Source organism: Pezoporus flaviventris, unplaced genomic scaffold, assembly GCF_033815535.1.
Source record: "Pezoporus flaviventris isolate CSIRO_AGI_PZ_B2104156 unplaced genomic scaffold, CSIRO_AGI_Pfla_v1 ptg000001l, whole genome shotgun sequence".
Lineage (NCBI taxonomy): Eukaryota > Metazoa > Chordata > Aves > Psittaciformes > Psittacidae > Pezoporus > Pezoporus flaviventris.
Window position 1 is genome coordinate 17,539,744 of NW_026892549.1, and position 24,226 is coordinate 17,563,969.

General features: G+C 39.0%; 1 protein-coding gene across 4 annotated transcripts in view; it reads right to left on the minus strand.

Moving 5' to 3' along the window:
* The window catches only part of CCDC148 (coiled-coil domain containing 148), a 58,676-nt gene that overhangs the window by 5,212 nt on the left and 29,238 nt on the right, over nt 1-24,226 (minus strand). For all 4 annotated transcript variants that reach the window (XM_061446284.1, XM_061446291.1, XM_061446310.1 and 1 more), the window contains exons 10-12: nt 11,954-12,094; nt 5,914-6,032; nt 332-449 (exon numbers count right to left, since the gene is read on the minus strand). In XM_061446284.1, coding sequence (XP_061302268.1) covers nt 332-449; nt 5,914-6,032; nt 11,954-12,094 — 378 coding nt within the window. The remainder of the gene's footprint in view (nt 1-331; nt 450-5,913; nt 6,033-11,953; nt 12,095-24,226) is intronic.

Here is a 24,226-nt window from a genome sequence, read left to right on the forward strand (position 1 = left end):
TTAAGATTATTTTACAAAACCCCAACAAACCAACAACAAACAAATAACAACAACAAAGTAATCATATCCAACCCAGAAAAAACAGTATCTATCTATTTGCAGATATTAACAACTTCTACAGTGCAATTTAACATCATAATGTTCCTGTTGTCACAGTTACAAAGCACACGGGGTTTATAACATGACAGAATTACTGTTTAAGTCAGACCATTTTAACTTCTTCATTTATTTGCTTTTGATAGATTGTTCCTTTTATCTTTCACATAATATGACAGTATGTGCTTGTATTATTACTGTATATGAAAATACTACATCAAGGAAATAAAAGTACCTGTTGTCGTAGCAGTGCAAGGCATTTCTTTTTTTCCTCTTCTTCATGTGCTGCTTGAAGGGCTAGTTCCTTTTTCTCCAGCAACCGGTTTTCTAGTAATGCTCGTCTAAACTTTACCCTGAAAACCAGCATACACACAAATGGAAAAAGCATTGGTCAAGGTTAATTTTAAATTTCTGTTATGCTATTTCAGTTTGAAAACTAGTCTGATGTTTTCTCTAGCCACATAACAACAACTCTGTGGTTCATCAAAACACCTGAAAAATACCAAAAATGCTTTTTCATTTGAATGTGGGCTTTTTTGTTTTTTCGGACTTTTGGGGGAAGGGAGTTAAGAGAGATGGGGGGGGGGTAAATTTTTGGGGGGGGGGGGGGGTTAGAGTTTTTTTTGGGGGGGTGCGTTTTTTTTTTTTCCAAACAACTTGGCTAACCTTTCAGATTTCATTTCCAGAACACAGATTTTCTCTAGCACGCTTTATATAGCCCTGTCACTTTTCCCCCCCCAAATCTTCTTTGCCAAGAAGAAATGTTCTCTGACATCTGTGTATAGCAGAACTCTTTCCTATAACCCTTTCCATTAAAAGAAACACATCACTCCCAATCTTGTTACTGGGAGAAGCATGAAAACTTGAGAATTACATCCTTCTTCAAAAGGAAAAAAATGGAAGTTAGCACAAATACCCTGAACATTTATTTACAGCATATGACAATACAATATGACACAACTGTATTTCCTAAATAACCCTCAGTTCACTGCCAAACTTTGTTTCTGAATGAAACTGCAGGGTATCCTTTGGTATGTCACTTTTAGACCTTACATAGGAATTGCCACTACCATGCCTTGCAGTCAAAGAATTATCCTTCTTTTACCCTTCAAATTTTAAGTTCCCTTTAGGGAAATGGAGAAGAAGGAGTTGCTTCAACTACAATAAAATGTATTTTTATTTTCTTACTTGAAATTTTAGTAAGCTCAAAGGAGTATATAACTTGTGCTATAAACTGTAAAAATCAGAACTAAGTGTACAGTTATGTCGGTAGCTAGAAAAGAGCACTGCATCAATTATCCAATAACAATTACCAGGACAAACAACTTTGTCACAAGAGAGTGGTACAAAGCTGCCTGAGGATGCCCCAGAGGCTTTCAGTTTCTTACTGTGGCCACTGCAGTTTACGCAGATGAATGCTTATAGTAGTAATCTTCAGAAGTAATTTTGTTCCAGGGAGAAAGCCTAATCTTTTTCTATGCAGAAAATTTAATAACAAGCAGATATTCATATTTTACTGAAAAATGACAAAAAAATTGTTATATTGAAAACCTTTCAGTCTGCTTGAGCCAATTACTATGATACATGTTCTAAAATACTCCAGTGTGATCAGACAGGAATTTCAGTACTCTGGAAACTTCTGTAAATTACCAAGAAGGAACACTGAGGGGCACTCATTCAGGTCTAATGTCACATACTTTGTCTCTCCTGCAAAAGTTTTCTCGTACATAGGAATGTAAAGCATTGCTAAAGGGGAACATTTTGGATTTTCCATACCCTATTTGCATAGATGTGATTGCAATTAATTGAAAAGTCACTGACAAGAGACCAGAGGAGAGCAAGGACGCAGAATCTTGATGCAGCAGTTGTTGCTCCTAAGGAGGCTTCATGTTTTCATTACTATTTTATCCTAAGGAGATCATCATCTTGCTCATGCTGGGGAGACCAAGGCCAGTGTTAACAAAGATTAAGTTTCATGCCAGAGGGCAATGGCAGGGCTATGAAATCTGCACTCAGGGAAGGCAGAGAAACTTGTAAACACATATTAAGTCATACATCATGTTCCTAATTTGGAACATCCTTCCAGTACTTTTTTTTTAAATATTTACTTGAGATTTGATTTCACAGTGTCCACATCCAAATAAAGTTGTTAATTCTCTTTCACTCTATTAAACTTCGTAATATTTTAGCTACTATTTCTTCAAAGCAAACTCAACTTTATAGAAAAGGTCAAAATGTCTTAATAATTTTAATAAATTACCAGCTGAAAAATGAGCTTAGCTGATTAGTTTCAGCAAAGATACCTTTCTGAAGCATTGTGGGTACACACTTATGTGATTTTTGATAAGCATAATTTCATTAGAACCCTGCTTTCAGACACGGTTTCATAAATATTCAATAGGAAATAATAAACTGCTATGTGCAAAGCGTTCAACACTGTCCCACATGACATCCTTGTAATTGGAGCGACATCAATTTGATGGATGGGCCACTCAGTGGATAAAGAACTGGCTGGATGGATGCACACAAAGAGTTGTGGTCAATGGCTCAATGTCCGGCTGGAGACCAGTAACGAGTGGTGTCCTTCAGGGATTGGTGTTGGGACCAGTCTTGTTTAACATCTTCATCGCTGACATGGACAGTGGGATTGAGTGCGCCCTCAGCAAGTTTCCCGATGACACCAAGCTGTGTGGTTCGGTTGATACCCTGGAGGGAAGGAATGCCATCCAGAGGGACCCTGACATGCTTGTGAGGTGGGCTGATGCCAACCTCATGAAGTTTAACCATGCCAAGTGCAAGGTCCTACACCTGGGTCGGAGCAATCCCAGGCACAGCTACAGGTTGGGCAGAGAAGAGATTCAGAGCAGCCCTGCGGAGAAGGACTTGGGGGTGTGGGTCAATGAGAAAATGAACATGAGCTGGCTTCAGTGTGCGCTTGCAGCCCAGAAAGCCAACCGTATCCTGGGCTGCATCAAAAGGAGCGTGACCAGCAGGTCGAAGGAGGTGATCCTGCCCCTTTACGCTGCTCTTATGAGACCTCACCTGGAGTATTGTGTGCAGCTCTGGTGTCCTCAACATAAAAAGGACATGGAACTGTTGGAACAAGTCCAGAGAAGGGCCATGAGGATGATCAGGGGACTGGAGCACCTCCTGTATGAAGACAGGCTGAGAAAGTTGGGGCTGTTCAGGCTGGAGAAGAGAAGGCTGTGTGGAGACCTCATAGCAGCCTTCCAGTATCTGAAGGGGGCCTGTAGGGGTGCTGTGGAGGGACTCTTCATTAGAGACTGTAGTGGTAGGACAAGGGGTAACAGGTTAAAACTTAAACAGGGGAAGTTTAGATTGGAGATAAGAAGGAAATTCTTTCCTGTGAGGGTGGTGAGGCACTGGAATGGGTTGCCCAGGGAGGTTGTGAATGCTCCATCCCTGGTGGGGTTCAAGGCTGGCTTGGACAGAGCCCTGGGTGACACGGTTTAGTGCAAGATGTCCCTGCCTGTGACAGGGGGGTTGGAACTAGATGATCTTAAGGTCCTTTCCAACCCTAACAATTCTATGATTCTATAACTGTTGAACCATGAAATAATACAGAAGATGGGCTTGGAGCAGAAATCACAGAACAATCTTCCTCTCTCCCCTGTTGCTGAATGCTGAATGTTCCCCTCTCCCATGTTGCTGAATGCAAATAGCATTGCTTATTAGGATTTTGTGTTCAGCTTGCTACTTTCACCACCTTTTACTTGATCAACATCTGTGGGAACTTACATAAACTCAAACCCTCTGGGGTGTAGGCAAGTGCTGGGTAGCCAGCTGCTCTGAAAACACCAGTTCTAAGACACAAACAGCATAAAACTGCAGCTACCTAGGAACTTCCACACTAGAAAATTAAATGTCTAATCAGTTAAATGTCTCCACTGTCAGACAATCACTGAGCAGAGGAGCTGGAGAAAGCAAATTTGGACTTGGTCACTTGAAATTCCAAATCCACTTTCAAGTGCCTTTAATCCTTCTCTTTTTTAATCTGTTGATAGCTCTGGCTATTCACCATCTTGCAGTTACAAAGCAAGACCTGAATAAATAGAGCACCACAGTGACTCTGTGATAATTTTCCTTTTTATGAACCTGATTACTTAATTTAAAATTAATTTTAAAAGTAATTCAGGATAACAGCAAACCATTTCCTAATACCTTATTATATCTACTCATAGAAACATAGACATCATATTCTAAACGCTATGCACTATCCAGGCCGTATCTTGTATTTGGAATCACCAATCTGCTCACAATCCAAAAATCTTTTCATTTTCATGTCAGATCAGAACTGTGGCGCTGGCCCATGCCATTTTTCATGATCAGTTCTGCAAAGACTCAAAACCAATTTATCTGCTGCAGTAGGTGAAACACGTAAGAATACTATTAATTTCTAGAGGAATGCAGTTCTGTACTGTAAAATCATGACGACAGTGTGTCTACCTTAGTTCAGTACAATATATATTTTAAAATGCCTTATACTGTACTCATAGCACTACAGCCCTTAATAACAATAATGTCTCTGCCCTTTGATTTATATTTCTGAAGGTTTTGAAGATGAAAAGCATTAAGTAATTTCAAAGAATTATTAATCTTCACAAACAGCAAGCAGTTTTTTAAAACCTGTTTTATTTTGTAGAGTATGCCAATTCTGGAAAACATAATACTAAGCATTTACTGGCTTTTGACTTGTAATAGCCTAAAGCTGTGATTATTTCCTTCCTGCGTTCCTCAGTGAGCTGTGCCATTTCCTTGTATTTTATTCTGCAAGGTTTATTAGCATAAGAAAAGAACATTCCCCAATTGTATGGCATAGTGCAGTACACAGGTTTAAAGAAAAGTCATTTTTTTTCCTGATCAATTCTGCTGAAAACTCAGTAATTCCAGTACGTATGTTTCTTTTGCTATGAGCTAAAATCATTGGAGGTACAATTAAGGAAAGGTATAGATATATTTGTAGCATGAGGACAGACATTTAAATTCAGCTGTGAGCAAGGTATCATAACGAAATAAGATTGAAGTAGTGTTTCCCACAGAATGCTTAAGACCAAGTTTAATATTCTAGTGCCAATGGTACTTTATTTTAATCACATTTCTGGTCCATGCAGCTTGGTGGCTCCCTCTATGAAAAAAAAGGAAGCCTACAATTGGAGAGCAATTATAGCCAGACTACAGACAGGGGGTTTTATGCTCCTCTGTGACAGAGGAATTCCTCTGCGAAATCAAGTATTTCTTCGGCAGGTCATTAAAGGCCATATTCAATAATGAAGACTTTACATGGATTCAGATTTAGGTTGAAGTCCTAAATTACATCAAACAAGTGAAGAGCATCTACAACTAGATACGCAGTTTAAGACCCTCTAAAAGAATAATAAGTAACTTTGAAGCTGTTAAGTGGTTAATATTCTCCTCTCGCTTGACTCTAAAACAAAACAAGCCTAATTATAAATAAGTCTGCAAAGTAGGAATGTAGGTCTTATTACCCACTTAAAGCTAAAAAAATCACAAAGGGAGCTGATTTTAATGTTGTGCACCCTATCATGTTTACACTAGTTTAGTGCTTACAGAGGTCTAAAACTTTGATGAATACAAATTAATTCAAACTAACAAGTAAACTGCATCCAAGATACAATGATGCATACTTGGTGTATAGACCAAAGTAACTGCCAAACAGGAAGGAAAAAAATTACTTATCTCAATTTATTCTAATATAGGAAGTTGGGAGATCAAAGCAAATTAGACTATAAGAAGTTCCTATTGATACTATAGGTGTTCACATTTAGTTTCTTTTACCTTTCTCTGTCTTTAACTGCTTGTTCAGACATTAATTTTCTTAATTCCTCTAGATGTTGTAGATTTTTCTCTTCCTGTTTTTGCCACTTGAGCTGCTTCTCAGCCCAGTACTTTTTCACCTAGAGTTTGAACAAATGCAGTAAACAAAATAACAATAATTCACAAGCCAAGTAAGTGAGAACAAATAAAGTAATAAAAGCATTAAATTAAAGAAAATCCAAGTTTGCTCTTTTTAGAATAAAATTTTTATTTTAGAACAGTATGGGCTAACAAAAGATTTACTAGGAGAACATGGAGTGTGGAGCCCACACACAGAAACAGTAAAATCAGACTGTGGATACTAATTTGAATATCATTTTCAACTGCAGACTCAAGGCTACCACTTTCATTTGCTCCTTGCTTTCCTACTCTGCCATCAAAACCTTCAACTGTGCTGCCCAAGTGATTGAACGGTCCTTCAGTTAAAGTGCCCTAGAATAGCTCAAAGGGTTGGATTCGCACCAGCCCAGCTCACTTTGGCTAGAGAGCCATGGAGAGCCTGCTGAGGAACAGGAAGAAGGTGATGGATGCAGGAAGTTCACACATGCTTCAGGAAAGACAAGACAATTTCCCAAAGAGAGCCCCTGCAGAGGTGTTACTAAACTGAAAACCACATCAGTATCAGGGAACAGCTGGAGACTGGAAAGTAGCCTGAAGGGAGGGAAATTATTGTAGCAGTTTCCTCTAATTTTAGGGCCACTGCTGGAGACAAGAGACAGGGCTGGTCAGGCTCCTGGCTGGTTCCATTGTCGCTCTTCTCCCTGCCACCTGTGGGACCTCAGCTACTTACTGTAAAGCCCAGCACTAGGGGCTAGGTTTGACTTCATCTCATGAAAGCCATGCATTGTTTAGAAGGTTAAGAGCAATACAAAATATATGCAAACAATTACCATCAACAGCGAATAGAAAAACCAACCAACCAACCAACCAACCAAAGACAACAAGATAAGGAGAAGACACATCAAATCACAGCTAAGACTTTTTTTTTCATAAGCACTAATGGGCAAGTTACATATTAGGAAAGAAAGCCCTTTAGTTTACCTAATTTCAGCAACTAATTTTCAGGAATGGTTTAGACATCTGTAGACAGCACAGCATCCTTATTACGGTAATAATATAAGACCTACATAAGGTGGGTGGATATGATCGTAATTCCTCAACTCTGTCTACGAAAGGTATGAATTATGCATATTGGCAACATGAAGCTCCAGCCATTTCTTGTATTTTTTTGCCTTATGGAAAACCCCAGCACAACTCAATATAAGACCTGATCCTGCAGTTTCTTGCCCTAATTGAAGCTATGCTGACCTATCCTGCCTGTTTCAGTTGTAACAATAACACATTCTAGTACCTGTTGGAGATGACCTGGAATATGAGTTGTACCACATATTCTCTTTTCTGCATTATACTAAGTACTCCGCTATCCCAACAATAAGAGTTAGGATGACACAGATCTACAAGGGTTAGCACTCTTGCAATTTCTCTTTGTTGTACTTCATACTCTCTCATTTCCACTCTGTTGGTTTGGGTTTAGTTTGTTTTGGAGCTTTTTTATCCATTCGTGCAGATACCAGAAGAGGAAGACAAGTTGGGACACAGAAGTAACGACATACCCTGGTGTAATTCCAAATTAGAATCCAAAAGAATAGCGAGAGAACAGTATGGGGTTTCATACCACCTCAGGGCTGACTGAGAAACCCCTTAATTCCTTAACAGACGTCTTGACAAATAGAGAAAAGCTACATGATTCACTAAAAGCTATTGCTTCCAGCAATACAAAGATAGTGTTTCTGTTGAAAATCAAGATTAAGTTTTTGAAAAGGCTGTTTATCATGAAAGAAGCATATGACAATGCTGCCACTTGTAATTCACTGACAAAACAGCATTATGTTTCTATAATTTAAAATACAGCTGGAAAAAATAAATAGAATTAGAGAAAGATAGAAAAATCTAAGAAAATTGAAGAATTTTAATAACTACAAAAATATTAATTATAAAATTAATTATAAAAGCAACTGAAATTATACCTCAATAATATCTTGATTTTACAGTTAAATGCATAAATTTCCTGTGAAGGTCTGAGACCTTATCCTACCACCCCAAAACACAGTCAATTTCGTACAATGAAATTTACTTATAAAATCATTTCACAAAAGCTTTATAAAAGAGCAAGAAAACCTTCTGTATCATCCACTGAACTGTATTGAATTTAAGCCTCTTTTGCAGATTTCAGTTGAAACGGCAGTCAGAATACCATCCCCTTTATACCATATCACAGAATGGTTTGGGTTGGAAGGGACCTTAGAGACCATCCAGTTCCAACCCCCCTGCCACAGGCAGGGACACCTTCCACTAGTGCAGGTTGCTCAAAGCCCCATCCAGCCTGGCCTTGTACACTGCCAGGGATGGGGCAGTGACAGCTTCTCTGGGCAACCTGTACCAGTGCCTCACCACCCTCACAGGGAAGAAACTCTTCATAAGAGCTAATCTGAATCTCCTCTCTGCCACTTTAAAGTCATTCCCCCTTGTCCTCTCCCTACATGCCCTTGTAAAAAGCCCTTTTCCAGCTTTCTTGTCAGCCTCTGTAGAGACTGGAAGCTGCTTTAAGGTCTTCCCATAGCCTTTTCTTCTCCAGGCTGAACAACTACAGCTCTCCCAGTCTGTCTCCATAGGAACACTCTTAGAATGCTTTTTCTTTTTTTTTCTTTTTGAACACTCAATATTTATGAAATAAAACTCTGTCTTTTGCAATTATTTCCTTTCTGTATTTCAAATTGCCTGAAGGTTTTCTCATAAACTCTAATTAGGGGCCAGTGGATACTTCTGAAATTCCATTTCTAAATATATAGGGAAAATCTGATCTGCAGTCCAACAGAACAAATGTAACATTGGTATTTAAGATTTAATGTCATTTTAGCCATTCTCAGGTTTGGAAGTACTTGACATATAACCTGATAGATTACAGGCTAGGTAGAGACTGGGAATTTCTTTTACACTGATCACCGGCATTTTACATGATCTTCATGCTGCTGTAGAACATTCACCAGAAAAGCAGTTGCAGTATAAGGTTAGCGGCACTTTTTAAGGATCTAAGATGTAACATACTTAAATGAAACATATGACTGCTGGCCTCAAACAGCTGCTCTTCCATCTGCGCATAGGCAGTTCTATACCGACTTTACACATAGGCCAAAGACAAGCAGAAAGTTTGCATAACCAAATTATTTGCACAAAAAATTAACATTGCTGCTTGGTTAGATCAGCACAGGCTCACCAATCCTCTTCCCTTCCTTCTGGTTTCAGAGCCACCTGCCACTATAATCACAGGGTGAGTAAAGACAAATAAGCAGAACAAGCTGTAACAGAAAGAAAAGCAGCAGCTAAGTTTCTCATAACCTAAGCAGCAAACCATCACTTAACATGAGCTGCCCCTCCCTGCACTACTGTGTCCAGTGCTGGGGGAGAAACCACAGCATCTCACAATCACATGTTCCAACTGAAACAACTTACGCATTATCCATACCAGCCAAAACCTGATCACATCTCACTCTGAAAATTCTGTCATAGAAGATGACTGCAGACACATAATGTAGAAGTTCTGCCTTGTTATTTTATAACTTTAAATCCAGCATGTAAGAACAGTAACAACATATCAGCAAAGAACAAACACTAGCAAACACATGTCAGTGTGGAAAAAAAAACCCACAACATAAATAATAGTATTGTAACACACATTGCACATAATTTTAAAAATTTCTCCTCTGTCTTTTTATAGAGGTTTATGTCTAAAAAGTTCACCAGCAATATATGCAATAGGCCAATTTAAGGTTAAACCAAGAGTGATTTAAATTGAGCCTGGTTTTCTCTGAAAGTGCAGGGTTGCAACACCTTTCTCAACTTTTGAACCTGGAATGACAGTCTGAAATATTAGAGATAATTTAAGGATAAATAAATTAAAATAAGGATAAAACCATTAGTTACCTGGTCATACCTCATTCCTGAGCAGGAGATTGGACTAGAGACCTCTCGAGTCCCTTCCAATCTGTGCTTTTCTGATTCTTACAAAAAGTGAGTGTTTCTGTGTATTTTGAAGGAAAGAGAAACATCTCTTGAAACTGGCTCTGGGACAACTAGTTGCAATTTTGCTAACTATATGATTTAGCATACTATTCATTTTCAAGATAAATTGCAGGAAAACAATAAAATTAGATGTAAACAGAGACTTCTTCAACTAGAGAATAAACTGGATACACGAAGTATGCAAATTCAGACATGACCAAGAAGAATGAACTCACAAATTAATCAGAATCAATTTGAAAACAGGCAACTTTTAAAATGTTTGTTCTGGGGACTTGCAGCAATGAGAAACCACGAGTTGATCTCAAGACAAGAAGGCTTTCACAGCTTCAGCTTCTTTTCTCCAGGTAACTGTTTCAGTCAAGTGCTCCTTGCAGAATTGTTGATATAACCAAATTCAATGGTTATGCAAACTATCTACTAGGAATACAATAAGCTACAAGAACTTCTGCTCTTGACCTGTTTGACATGGCATGAAGACATATTTGGACTAAGCAAGGAAAAGATATTTGAGTGCTATAAAAATAGAAGAGGAAATTCCAAGTAGTGTAGTACTATTTTCATTCTTTTGCTAAAGCAGCAGTCGGTTCCACCTGCCTGCAAGTCTTTTATTTTGCTCTGCTATAATCTTTTTACTGCTTTTAGTAAGTGCTGTAAATTGTTTCAGTTACAACTTAAACAGATTGCTGTAAGTATGGACAGTTTTGTGTCTGGCTTTTTCCCCTGCAAGGAATATCACTGCTATAGACATCTCTATGGACATGAGAGTCCATCAGATTCCAGGGTGTCTACCTGGCCATGTTGTAGTCCCACCAGTAAACGTTTACTCCCAGCAGGATATGTTATACATTTGACAAGGTGGCAAAATCTACAGATTTTGTTTTCTTCCTTCTATTCCACTAGTTTCCTGTAGTGTGACATGTACTGATATCACTAAACCCATCATATGCCTCATGAAAATATTCTCTTTGGAACAGTTTAGCCTTGTTTTCTTAACTTCTAACTAGAATGTTATAAGAGAACAGCTTTTAGTGCCTCTTCTTGCAGATATGCTGGCATGAGTAGTCCAGTAAAAGAGACTATTTACTGAGTAGCACTTAAAAGACAAAGCAATAAGAAACTATGACATTCTCTGACTTATTTTTTCCATGCAGTCTTAACAAATACACCACAGGTGAGTTGGATTCAAAACATATCAGATTTCAGCATAAAAAATACTCAGAAATAGAGGTAAAGTTCTAATAAAACCTCCTGGAGTTTTGCCGTATCATTTAAATAGAAAGGTCAACACAAATACATGTGATGTAGCTTGATTTTCTAAAAGCATTACATTCACCATAGTGGATTTCTGATCTTATATTAAGTTGAAGTTTAGGTATGCATGAAAGCCATTTCCCAAGTAGTCACCACCTAAGTACTTAGAATATTTCCAGACTTCCAATATCTTGATATGGTTAATATTTCCATTGGGCTTCAGGCCCACTGTTAAGGTGCTTGTGCTGCAAAGTGCAGTGTGCTCTCTTGCAGACAATACCCTGTAAGGTTCATTTGCTGCATTGCAGCATACTTAACTGCAGGATGGGAAGCTTTCAGAGTCCTTGCCACATGCTAAAAAGAACAAAGCTGTATGAGTTAGAAATCCAGTAGTGGCTCTGCACTTATTTTTTGTGATGCAGAGACAGTCACATACACTTATTTGTGTATGTGATTGGGGTTTTTTTAGACATGCAACGAAGTACATTTGCTGTGTAACAGCAAGCAGCTTTAAAGCTAAGGTGGATAATAGCAAGACTCAACTAACCATTTGCTCACCTCTATACTAATTCCTAATACTTTACAAGACTACAAGGTAGTGAGATCAATTAAAGATTTTAAAGGCAATTGTATATTAATATATGCAAAAACATGTAAAAGATTCACATACTTTCTCTTTCTCCTGAGCTCTACGAATAATTTCCTGTTCTTTCTGTAGCCTTTCTTTCTCATCTTTCTTTTCCTTTCTTCTAGCAGCTACAGCAGCTTCTAGTTTAGCAGCCTCTTCCTGCTGTGCTTTCCACTGTAGAACCTGGAAGAAATAGTTGAAAAGACAGTCCTGCAGCAGACTTGTGCAATACAGTGAACCTGCCAAACTGAGAGAGGGAAGAAAACCCATGTAACCCATTTACAAACTAAGGTTTATAATCTTACCAGCAATACATAATCACTCAGTAAGCACCAGCTTTCTGCATGCTAAGGTACAATTTGCAACTGACTGGCATAATAGGCAAAAAAATTGTATGTGAAAAGATTTTTGGCAAAATTACCAAAATCATCTCAGTAACATCAGATCTTAGATTCCCCTTCAATGCTTAGACTTTCAGTGACATATAAATTTCTTAATGAACCTATGAATGAATGGAGAGTCTACTCACACCTTTCAACTTGAGCAGTTCTGAAACAGCACTTCACTTTCAACCAACTCTGTGGAAATCAACAGAATCCAGTGACAAAGATTTCATCTTTTGTCAGCTTTCAAACTGTGCAAAATTAGCGCAGGATCCCTGCCAGCTGTGAAGGGTTGTGACCAGTGCCTATAGTGGTCCTGTATACCAAACATCCCACTTATCTGTGGGAAGGGAGACATCAGCTGCACCTCAGCTGCCCAGCAGCTGCCGGGACTGCTGTTTCAGCACGTATGGAAGCACGGCAGGGACCAGCTCCACCGCACCCACATTACAGGGCGTACCACCCCGCTTAACAAAACATGTTGGGGATGGGATGGATCACTCAGCTCAACATGCCAGAAATCCATTTTTGACATATTCCTGATACACTTTATTGGTTAAACAAGACAACACATCCTCAGTAATTGATAATAGTTAGAGACTTGTTTTCAGTGCTCTCGAGCACACTGTTCTCAGTGTGGAGCCCTGATTTACCTTGGTGCTGTCAAGAACAGTTGTATGCTCATCTGTTTCACACTGGTTTCAACAGGATTAACAGTGTCTGCTTTTTGTTGGCTTGCCAGCTCTTTTTACAATGGATTTGTCAAGTGTAACAGTACTCTGCATTCCTTAAAGGAACAAGCATTTCAGCCATTTTTCATCTGGTTTTCTATATTACAGTAGGTACTAAGATATTAATATATATTTTACCGCCTTTACTGCATTTCACTAGCTATGTGCACAGACTCTATTAATTCTTCTGTTTTGTGCTTTTGAAAAACTGGCTCAGGAGTCCAGTGCTCTCTGGAGTCTGAGGTCCTCAGTGATTTGTATCTTTAGTTTTCCCATGTTTTAATAACAACTTTGAGTTTGGGGGTTCTTCAAATAACTTTCATTTATGCTCTTACTCTCTCAGAGTACATACAATTTTTCCCAGCTTCAACTCCAACCCCAAAGTTAAGAATTATGATTTAGCTGAGCATTAAACTCCTTTTTTATCTCCTTCCATTTTTGTAAGTAATTCTCAGTGGAGGCCTGTTCATAACTGTGTTTCACCTTCTGAAATCTCCTGTCTTTCCTTTCAAGGGGGAACAGGGGAGGAAGCTAGGTAACAGCTATCTTCACCAATTACATGTTTTACAGGAAGAGAGCAAGTAAAAAATTATCCTTGCAACTAGGAAAATGTAAGCAGCCAGAAGAAAAAAAGGCACAAGATCCTGAAACCTCAAACCTCTCTACTTCCCTCCCTCTCAACCCTATTTGGACAATGCTACTCATTATTTCATGGGACAGTGGGGTAGAACAGGGATAACTTTGTGCCAGCCAGTATTAATGGCACTGAATGAATGTCAAAAAATGTAGTGGGATGGTTTGCAAGGAGAGAACAAATGTGTACACATGGAAACTGGAGCTGGACATGGATGCCTGAAAATATGCAAGAGGGATCACTTAGGATACATACATGCAAACTGCACCTGTCCATATGTCTAACTGTGTAGTAATGTAATGGCAGACATCATAGAAACCCCTATTTTTCTTTCTGGTATTCTTACAAAATTATTTCAAATGGGAATTCAAACTTGCACCATATGAAAAATTAGAAATCTTATTGCAGTGTTCCTTAGCACAGATATACTACTCTTCACTTATGATCTTCTCAGAATTTTGGAAATGTTCCCTAAATTGGAACTTGTTCCCTAAATTGGAACTAACATATGTAATAATAATGATAGTGATAAAATTGTTAATGAAAGATATATTTGGTAGAGCTTCTTTGGCAGTGGTAAAACTATCCTTTAATTCTTAAAAAGAAAAAATCACCCTCCCAAATCCTTTAATGTGACAGTCACAGGTATGTTGAGTTTCTGTAAGAACTGGGGAGCAGACTGAGCACTTGTGGGACACCAAAGATCAGGGTGAGATCTCTGAGAACAGGAGATCACCTGTTCTCCCTCACCCCCCTATTTTCTGTTAACTAGAAGAGACATATTAGCATAAATAACCCTTAGACATAAGTAGCGCGATACAAATAGCTCTAAGCATCTGCATTGAATCTTTTTCTTTTTTTTTTTTTCCTCCAGAAAAAGAAAACTAAAAGTGACCAGTCCCACTTGAATATTTGCTGCATATGAATACCTTAGTTTTTGCTAAGTAGTAGGTTTTCCCTTCCTCCCACCCCCTCAGTAATATTCTGCTTTTGGTCATCCCTAATATATTAAGGAATTCAAACAGTATGTACAAATAAGTAGTTTCCAAATTTTATTTAATGACGATAGATCCAGAGTGCTATATCATAGCATAAATACCTTGAGCCCTCTTACCCAGGTTTTGGGAGATCCACATTCAATTCTTTATTCTGCAAAAGGGAATACGAAGCCATGTTTATGGTTACAATTATTCCAGATTGAAGAAAACAGAGCAGCTGAGGTTGGAAAAGACCTCTCAAGGACATCCAGGCCACCCACCCTGCTTAAGCAAGGTAAGATGCAACTGATTACCTAGGACCATGTTGAATCATGGTTTAAGTATCTCCAAATGGTGGAGGCTCCACAACCTCTCTGGCCAATATGTTCTGGTGTTACCCACCCTCTCAGTAAAGAAATGATGAATGGAATGGAATTTCAAATGTGTCAGTTTGTGCCTACTGCCTCTTTCCTGTCACTGGGAACACGTGGAAAGAGCCTGGCCCCATCCTCCTTGCACCCTCTCCTCTAGGTATTTATACACATTGGTAAGATCCCCTCTTCTCCAGCCTGAACAGTCCCAGCCCTCTCCACCTTTCCTCATAGGAGAAGTGACCTTCATCTTAAAGGTCCTTTGCTGGACTCGTTGCAGTAATAAAAAAATAATGAAACACTTTTTGAGGCAGGGACCTGTACCCACCTGTACTCAAAATTAAAAATAACATCTTTATTTCTAGACTGGCTTGAGCCAGGGTCTTCTCATTCCCTGACACAGTAGCTGTTCCATTTGAAAATCACCAAGAGGCAGAAGGGTGTCTATCTTCAGACATTGTCTAGTGTCCAGACATTCACTTGGGAATATCTTCTCTGCTGACCACTGTCGTTACTGTCTAAGAATTACTCTGGTGTAGAGGAACACATTTTCTCTGTAGTTCAGTCCTCTCATCATTCTCCCATGCCAGTTCCCCTATCAGCTCTGGGAATGAAGTCTTCTCCTATAATGTGAGATCTTATTTCCTTAGGTTTGTTCATAAGTTAAAAACACAAAGTTGACAAGTAGATGCTGGAAGACTTAAGTCCCAGGAAAAAGAATCAGACAGCTATATTTTTAGGCATAACAGAAATTCATTTTCTTGAGAAATACGCAAAGCAAGGATTCTTGTGATGCTGTTCAGCATAAGGGCACTACCAAAAAGGTATGGAAATAAAGCAGGTAAGATGATCTAACAGGCTTTCTTGGGAGAGTTGGCTAAACTCTTCCAGGTTCTGAACAGAGACACTGAAGGTGTGGAACAGCCAAGTATAAGGAACCTTATATTCAGGTTCCTGTATTCAGACCTTTATTTCAGGGTTTTCTATAGTTCTGACACTGATAACAAATTAAACGCTACACAGGGTCTAAACAGCTTGCTTAGCTTGGCAGGAATGAACATGGATGAATGAGGACTTCAGAAAAAAGTTGCTACAGAGCAGAGGTTTATTAGATGGATCCTACAGAGGAGCCCAGTGGGTTTGGGCCTGTCTCATGCAGCAGGAATGACAAGCTGACTGGTTCTAAGCCATACAAGAATTAAAAGTCCATCAAGTGGGCTAAGAAATCTATAGCAGCTCCACATCCTAAAGCAAGCAAGTTCTGAGGGAAGTGCCAGAAGGGTGTGTATCACTTACAGAAAACAGCCAGTTACAATTTCAAACCATCCACTGAAACAGAAATATGGAACAATAATAGAACACGGGTTACATGAAATGACCATACTAGCAGCTAAGAGACAACTAGAGGGAATGTATCAATTTTTATAAGATCCTATTTTCTGGAGCTTTGCTGTAATACCTGAGTGAACCCACACACACATGTGAAAGTTGTAACACAAGGTCTTTGTCTAAACAGAGATTTTTATTTAGCAAGTTTGACAGCAGCTTGCTCGTGCATTTTAGGACTTTAAGAATCTAAAATAAAATGCTAAATTATTTCAGTTACCCTTCACTTGCTACACTAATAAACTTAAAAGGAATGTTTTGAAAATAAATGTGGAACATCATTTAATCATTTCTACTTCACTTTTGAAACAGATTGAAGCAAAAACATATACATGAAGCTTTAAAATTTAACAGCAAACAAAAAAATCAATGAATCTGCTGAAAGTCTGCTCTGATTGGAGCTAGGCTGAACTGCAGAAACATATGAAGGAACTTTAAACTTCTGTACTAACATCAATGAGATTTTCTGGGCTGGGCTGAAATGAGGTAACAGTTAAACTATGTAACAAAAGAATTGCTTTTTTTAAGCTTGCATTTTCCTACATCCTGCTGCACATTTCTTTCAAACTCTCTTCAACAATGATATATATGCAGTAACCGGGCTCATCACATGCAGCTTCACTTTTCTCCAACTCTGAGAACCCTCTTGATCCTTTACTAGTCTTCTTTGGATGTTAATTTACCTATTAATGAGGGATCTTTTTGAGTTGTTTGATTGCAATCATTAGATAGCATAGTGTGCCCACTAAATGGGTTTCAATAAAAGTTGCAGTTAACTGATTCTTCAGGGGAACTACCGTGGATGTTGAGAATAGGATTGGTCCAGCAGTAAGTGTCAAGATGATAACTGACCAAAGGAAAGCAAATAACAACAGAGCAGTAAGCAGATACAGATACTAATCTAGTCTAAAATCATCTCAAACCTCCTTAATCATCTTTTTTGATCAGCAGTTGTTTGCATGGGATATGTAACACACCAATCTTGTCACAGGCCACAATCACTTTCCTAGTTCTTTTTACATAGCTCTTCCATTAAAGCCTTTTGATTGAGTCAGAAATCAATGCTGGGACACAATCTAGATTTTCAAAAGGTTTCATACAAACAAGTGAGCATAACCAAGCATCAAGCATATAACTTCACTCAGCTGACAAAACATTAATGATGCAAAGAGGTTCCCCAGACAAAACTGATAGGGCAATAATTCAATGCATATCTCCACTACCTTCTACAGTATTACCTACACTGCCCTGAATCACTACTGAGCACACCTATTTACTCAGCAGGTAGGATCTGCTTTCTATTTTTTATCTAGTTAGGTTTTTGAATGCACAAGCCTATTGCTAATCAAGAAAATGGGTTATAAGTATATCAAGGAAAGTTCAATTGTACTATACTTTCCCACAGTACCCATTTATTCTTTCCTGTAGGCAGCATATGAAGGTAGTTTACGATATCCGTGCCCCTCCTTCATTTATCTAATCCATGTCTTTTCATTAAGGCAAAAGAGGAGTCACTTCCTTAAAAAAAATTCACAATTGCAACAAAAAGGAAAAACTTGTAAAAACCAGAAAAGCACTATTTGCAAAAACATCTATAAAATGTGATTCAGTAGGCTGGCATTATGCCATGTCTTCCCCACATGAAGAGTTAAAGTCATATAAAATAAAATGTTCTTTGTGGAGCTGAGCTAAATTAATGAGTTTTATTATCTCAGAAATACCAAAAATTAGTAATTCAATACCTGATTCAAAGGCCAATATATTTCACTTTTTAAGCCACATTCGAACATTAAAACATCTCTGTGTAAGACAGTAGTTTTTGTCCCACAGCCTCAACTCCTTTTGTGGGCCAGCCTGTCTACAAAGGGGAACTTCTCATGGAGTACTTCCCACAGAAAATGGCAGGGGCAAGAATGGAAAGGTTCCTAAACCAGTCCCCTGCCCATGTTGTCAGAGGTTCAAAGAATAGGAGCTAGACTATCTTCACTCATAATAACAAAGGGTATAGTGGACTGCCTCTTCAGAAACCCAGCCTGTAACTCTATTTGCCTTGCACATTATACTTTACTGTGAGTCTGTACAACACATGGTACTGTGGGAAACCAATCCTATCTGAGAGTCTTTGGAGGCTGCTGCGAAACAACCACCACCACCAAAGGGCAGACAGAGAAACTGAGCACAATAATGGAGGGATCTCTGTGGCACACATTTCCATACTTCTATACTTTGCTGTTTAAAACTGACTACCTGATGCTGAATTTCCAGCATTCATTATTTAAGCTTTTCAAGAAAACCCATTGTATTCATCAGCTTTTTCCTCCAGAGGCAGGGTCATGCAGACCTGAAGAGCAGTAACAATAAAAAAATACCCTGAACAGTAATTCTGACTCAGTAAGGCAGTAGTCCGAGTCCACAGAGTGCACAAAAAACCTGATGTGCTCTTGATTGCATTCTTTCATTCCTAGGAGTTCAAAATCAGAAGGGTAGAGTTTACTGTGTCAACACTAAATGTTCTGTTTAAATATTAAAAAAAATCCTAGTAGTTAAACTAATATTGAAAACACACTGAAACCTGGATCCCCAACTGCCTGTTTCACAAAGAAGCTTACATACAAGCACTGCCAACATTAAGTTTTGAAAGTTTTTAATTACAACTGGCATTTCAAGTACATTTCACAGTTCATGTATTATTAGATGAGCTTTTGCCAAGTGAATTATTAAATTGCTGTGCTAAATGGAATGTGTACATACCTATTTTCTGATCATTATTTCAATATTGCATATTACAATAATGTAAAGTACACTGCAAACTAATAAAAGTAATAAATTAATTCTTTCACTCTAACATCTGAATAGTAATAATGTATTTACCTTGTATTTCATGCTACAGATACATTTCTCGATGATAAAGCAAGTTTTGAGATACTTTACTTGGGAATACCCAATAAATCAGCACATCAGCACTAAGCAAGTTTTTCTCTTTAAGCAACACTGACTTACATTATAAACAGATCTTGAAGCTGCCTAGGGTGACACAAGAGAGTTGGCATCAAGCTCCTTCCAGCAGCTAAAGTGTACAGCTAGGAAAGTAGGAGCATGATTAGTGCAGAGAAGGTCCACATGGCAAAGGTGCCATGAAAACTGAGGCAAAAATACACTACAAACCACAACGACATAAAATGACCAGGAGGAACAGTGTCCCAGAATGACTATACAGAGCTCCAGATCAGTATTCTTGCAGGCTACACTGTGCTACACAGACATAATAAGCTGCTAGAATTCAAATTCTAAACAATAATTCCCAATAATCATGTGATAAAGTCAGTACTGTTTGTCGTAACTAAAGGCATAAGAAGAAAATCCTATGATATCCCCACCACAATTCTCTCTAACTCACTCTTTCACAACCTTAAAAAATGATCCAATCCCAACAAACTTTCAGAATCTCCTACAGCTTTACTAATCTCCGAAGCATTTCTGCACACCTTTCCCTATTTTTATTATGGTTTGCACTTTTTTTTCCACTCTTCAAAATGTTCACAAGTCATTCTAAGGATGCCTGGGAAAAATATTCAGAGGGTCTCCAAGAAAAATACTTTCACAAATGAAGATGCTACATAGCAAAAGTACCACCACAAAATTCAAATGAGTAAGTTGAGGAATCATGCGAGAGAATGCTATTCCAGCACTGGTAAAAGAATCAGCATTTTTGTGGTGGATTCATCATGTGACTGCAGCAATCAGGGTTGCATGGTCAGAAATGTTGAAATGTGATTAGAAGATGACTAGAGATTAAATGCTATTAAAAGGAATTCAATATATATATATATGTGTGTATACATATATATATATAAAAAATAATCCTAAGCATAAAATAAAGAATCAGAGAGTGCATCTGCATACATTTGACCCATATTTCTAACTTGTTGTTTGGCAAAGTGGGTAGGAAATCCCAACAGTAGCCATTAAGTGTTATTTCATACTTTACAGATGGGACAGCACAGACCACCTGAGCTTAGTGTTATATGGTGCATGTCATTTGCCCCCAAAACTGGTATAAGCAGCAGTAAAATTCCTATTGTGTTGGAAAGCTCAATGTTAGGCTACTGAAGGGGCCCTTGAAAACAGAGAGCAAGTACAGCAGCTTTTCATCTTGTCCAGATAGAGCCCATGTAGTCATTCAGAACTACTCTGCTTTGGAAAGGATGAACAATAAATTGCATAGGAATCTACATCTGCTCTCTTTCCATAGGGTTATTCAGGCTAGAGTCCTCTAGGTCACCCAAGGCTTTCCTACAGTTACTGACATTGTGCTCATATGAAGCTCAACAAAAAGACCAAGCTTGGGATCAGAGTCCAAAAAGCACAGCAAGAAATGTCCGCAGTTCAAATAACCAGACCAATCCAACTCTATTGCCAGAACTGGCTGGATGGATGCGCACAAAGAGTTGTCGTCAATGGCTCAATGTCCGGCTGGAGACCAGTAACGAGTGGTGTCCCTCAGGGATCAGTGTTGGGACCGGTCTTGTTTAACATCTTCGCTGACATGGACAGTGGGATTGAGTGCGCCCTCAGCAAGTTTGCTGATGACACCAAGCTGTGTGGTTCAGATGATACACTGGAGGGAAGGAATGCCATCCAGAGGGACCTTGACATGCTTGTGAGGTGGGCTGACGCCAACCTTATGGAGTTTAACCATGCCAAGTGCAAGGTCCTACACTTGGGTGGGAGCAATCCCAGGCACAGCTACAGGTTGGGCAGAGAAGAGATTCAGAGCAGCCCTGTGGAGAAGGACTTGGGGGTGTTGGTCGATGAGAAAATGAACATGAGCCAGCTTCAGTGTCTGCTCACAGCCCAGAAAGCCAACCGTATCCTGGGCTGCATCAAAAGGAGCGTGACCAGCAGGTCGAAGGAGGTGATCCTGCCCCTCTACTCTGCTCTCATGAGACCTCACCTGGAGTACTGTGTATAGTTCTGGTGTCCTCAACATAAAAACGACATGGAACTGTTGGAACTAGTCCAGAGAAGGGCCACAGGGATGATCAGGGGACTGGAGCACCTCCTGTATGAAGATAGGCTGAGAAAGTTGGGGCTGTTCAGCCTGGAGAAGAGAAGGCTGCGTGGAGACCTCATTCCTTCTGAATAGATTGGATATAAGGAGGAAATTCTTTCCTGTTAGGGTGGTGAGGCACTGGAATGGTTGCCCAGGGAGGCTGTGAATGCTCCATCCCTGGCAGTGTTCAAGACCAGGTTGGACAAGGCCTTGGGTGATATGGTTTAGTGGGAGGTGTCCCTGCCCATGGCAGGGGGGGTGGAACTTGATGATCTTGAGGTTCTTTCCAGCCCTGGCTATTCTATGATTCTATGACTTAGCTCCTCTCCTTGCATACCCTCCTTCCCCAACTTCACTGTGTCTCTGCCATCTCCTCTGCCCTCTTTCTTGCTGAATATAGAATTGAGAGTTATTCCATTTATGGTAAGTCAGAGATACCTCTTCATTTTTCCAGATGGACACCACAAGGCACAGAGGGTGAAAAACTGCCTCTTAATTGCAAGTTTGAATTCAAACCACGTCAACCATGACATTTTTCCTTCACGCTTTAAAGATAAGGACTGCAGTCTCAGAACAAGTTGGTGACCCAAGAAATTCTGTTTACAGACAGCAGGCCATTTTAGTGCTATGCATTTCTAGTGTGTCTTGAAATAGAGAATTAAACAAAACAGATGTAAAGTGTGGTTAAGTGATAAAAGGTTATGGGCTACAAGAATTACAGGACTTCAACACCAGCTCTTCAGTAAGGATATTCTCAGATCAGTTCCTAATGGACACATAATCCGATCCATGAAGATGATTTAATAAATTTGGCAAACTACTTATTTCCCCACACAAGAGAATGTCGTTATTTTATTTTCTACTATAGAACCAGCCAAAGAGCAAGGTCAAACTGAGAACAGTAGAAGATTAACATGGGAAACTCATTAAAAGGTGACTTTCATTACCAGCAGCATAGCCTCTTCATGTGCAATATAGCTTAGTTGTTAATACTTCAGATAAAAGTAGTGCATGCTGATCTATGTCTCTTGCCTGAGCAGCTCCTTTCCATGCTCAGGTATTAAAAAATGTAAGATTTTTAAGAAAAGGGGGAAGGAAATGTAGAGGGAAATAGAAAAATAAAGATGTAGTCCTCCAGAGAAAAACAAGGATTCACCCAGGTAATTTCTATTACGGTTAATAGAAGTTAAGCACATAAATTCCACTTGGGTTAGTAGGATGATAAATACCATAGACTTAAATATTTTATAAATGGAACAGGGCAATAGAAGTCATACTACAAAACTAAAGCAATTTTTTAAAGTCACTAAGTATACACAAAAGTCTATTTGGTGACTAACAAAAGGTAGTGCATTTCATTAAAAAAAGTATTTTCAAGCTTACTTGCATTCACCTACAATTTCTCATTACAAACCTTACTTCAACTACTCAAACTTTTATGACTTTCTGCTAGAGACTAGGAAGAAGGAAATGAATGCATGGTGTAAAACATTTGCATCTCCAGGACAGAATCGCTACAGGTTTTCCCAGACAAACATGAGCCTCCACAGCATTTGCACAGCAGCCCCAGCGCTCACAGGAAGTAAAGGCTGGATATGCTCTTTATGGATGGTTTGTATCATGCATGAAAAGTCTGTAATTTAGGAAACACCAGACCTACTGGTAACATATGCTAATGTGCAGTAGTTTCAACAGCTCGCAGAAGTGCAGAACGCACAGCACAAGTAAAGTAGATCTACAATTACACAGTGGGCATCCCAAGGATTTCTGTTTCTAATTAATAATTTGTTTGCCAAAACTTTGGAAGTCACAGGCAAATTTTGCTCCAACAAAGCTGACATCACCAAGGAAAATGGGAAGTATAGTGAGACCTGCTACTAATGTATAATCTTATCAACTAAAAATAAGAAAAAGTTTGCACTAATCAAACCCACCAGGCATTGAAACATAAAATATTAACAATGTTATTATTGGAAATAAAATAAGAATAGAAAGACTATACATATATTCCTAAATGGAAAGATAATGAGACGGGTGCCTCAGGGTGTGAATAGTAGAGCTTATAAAAGGGAAAAAAATAAAATGCATATTAATTACAGTTCTCTGGAGCCTAAAATATTAAGAGGCACAGGGCAGTTTGTCAAAACAAGGTGAAAAAGCCACCATTTTTTAAAATCAGAAAGTCCTAGAAAATAATTTTTTATAAGCATCTTACACACAGTTTTTCTTTTCTCATGTGTCAGTAACCTTATGAAATGACATGAATGCTTAAAATAGCAATATATCAATTACTAGTTTATCACGGAAGGAAGTTCAGATTTATAAGGAGGGTTCCATATTAAGTATCACCACCATGCAGAAATATTTCACAAGAGTCATTGCTGTTTCCATGTACTGGTTCCTACACTGGTGGTAGCAGTGCAGAGCTGTAGTGATTGATGAGTTATTGCCTCCTGCAGCAGGTGAAGCAGCTCGCTGCTCAGACAGCCTGCTGTCTGTTCTCTGTGGTACAACACGCAAAATTCTGCTGGCTGTGAGCTCTCTGACAAACACTAAGCATTCAAAATCCTTGCTAACACCTGATTCTAAATACAAAACCCAGCACCCTCATGACAGGTTATAGGGCAGCAAGCACTCTCAACAGCAGGTCCCTCAGCAGTCCAGCAGCAAGACTGATGCTCACTTTCCCTGGGGACAAGACTTAGCTCCAATATCATGGTGAAGAACTTATCTGTATTGCTTCTGCAAAACATGCAGCACATCCTGAGACCACACAGTTA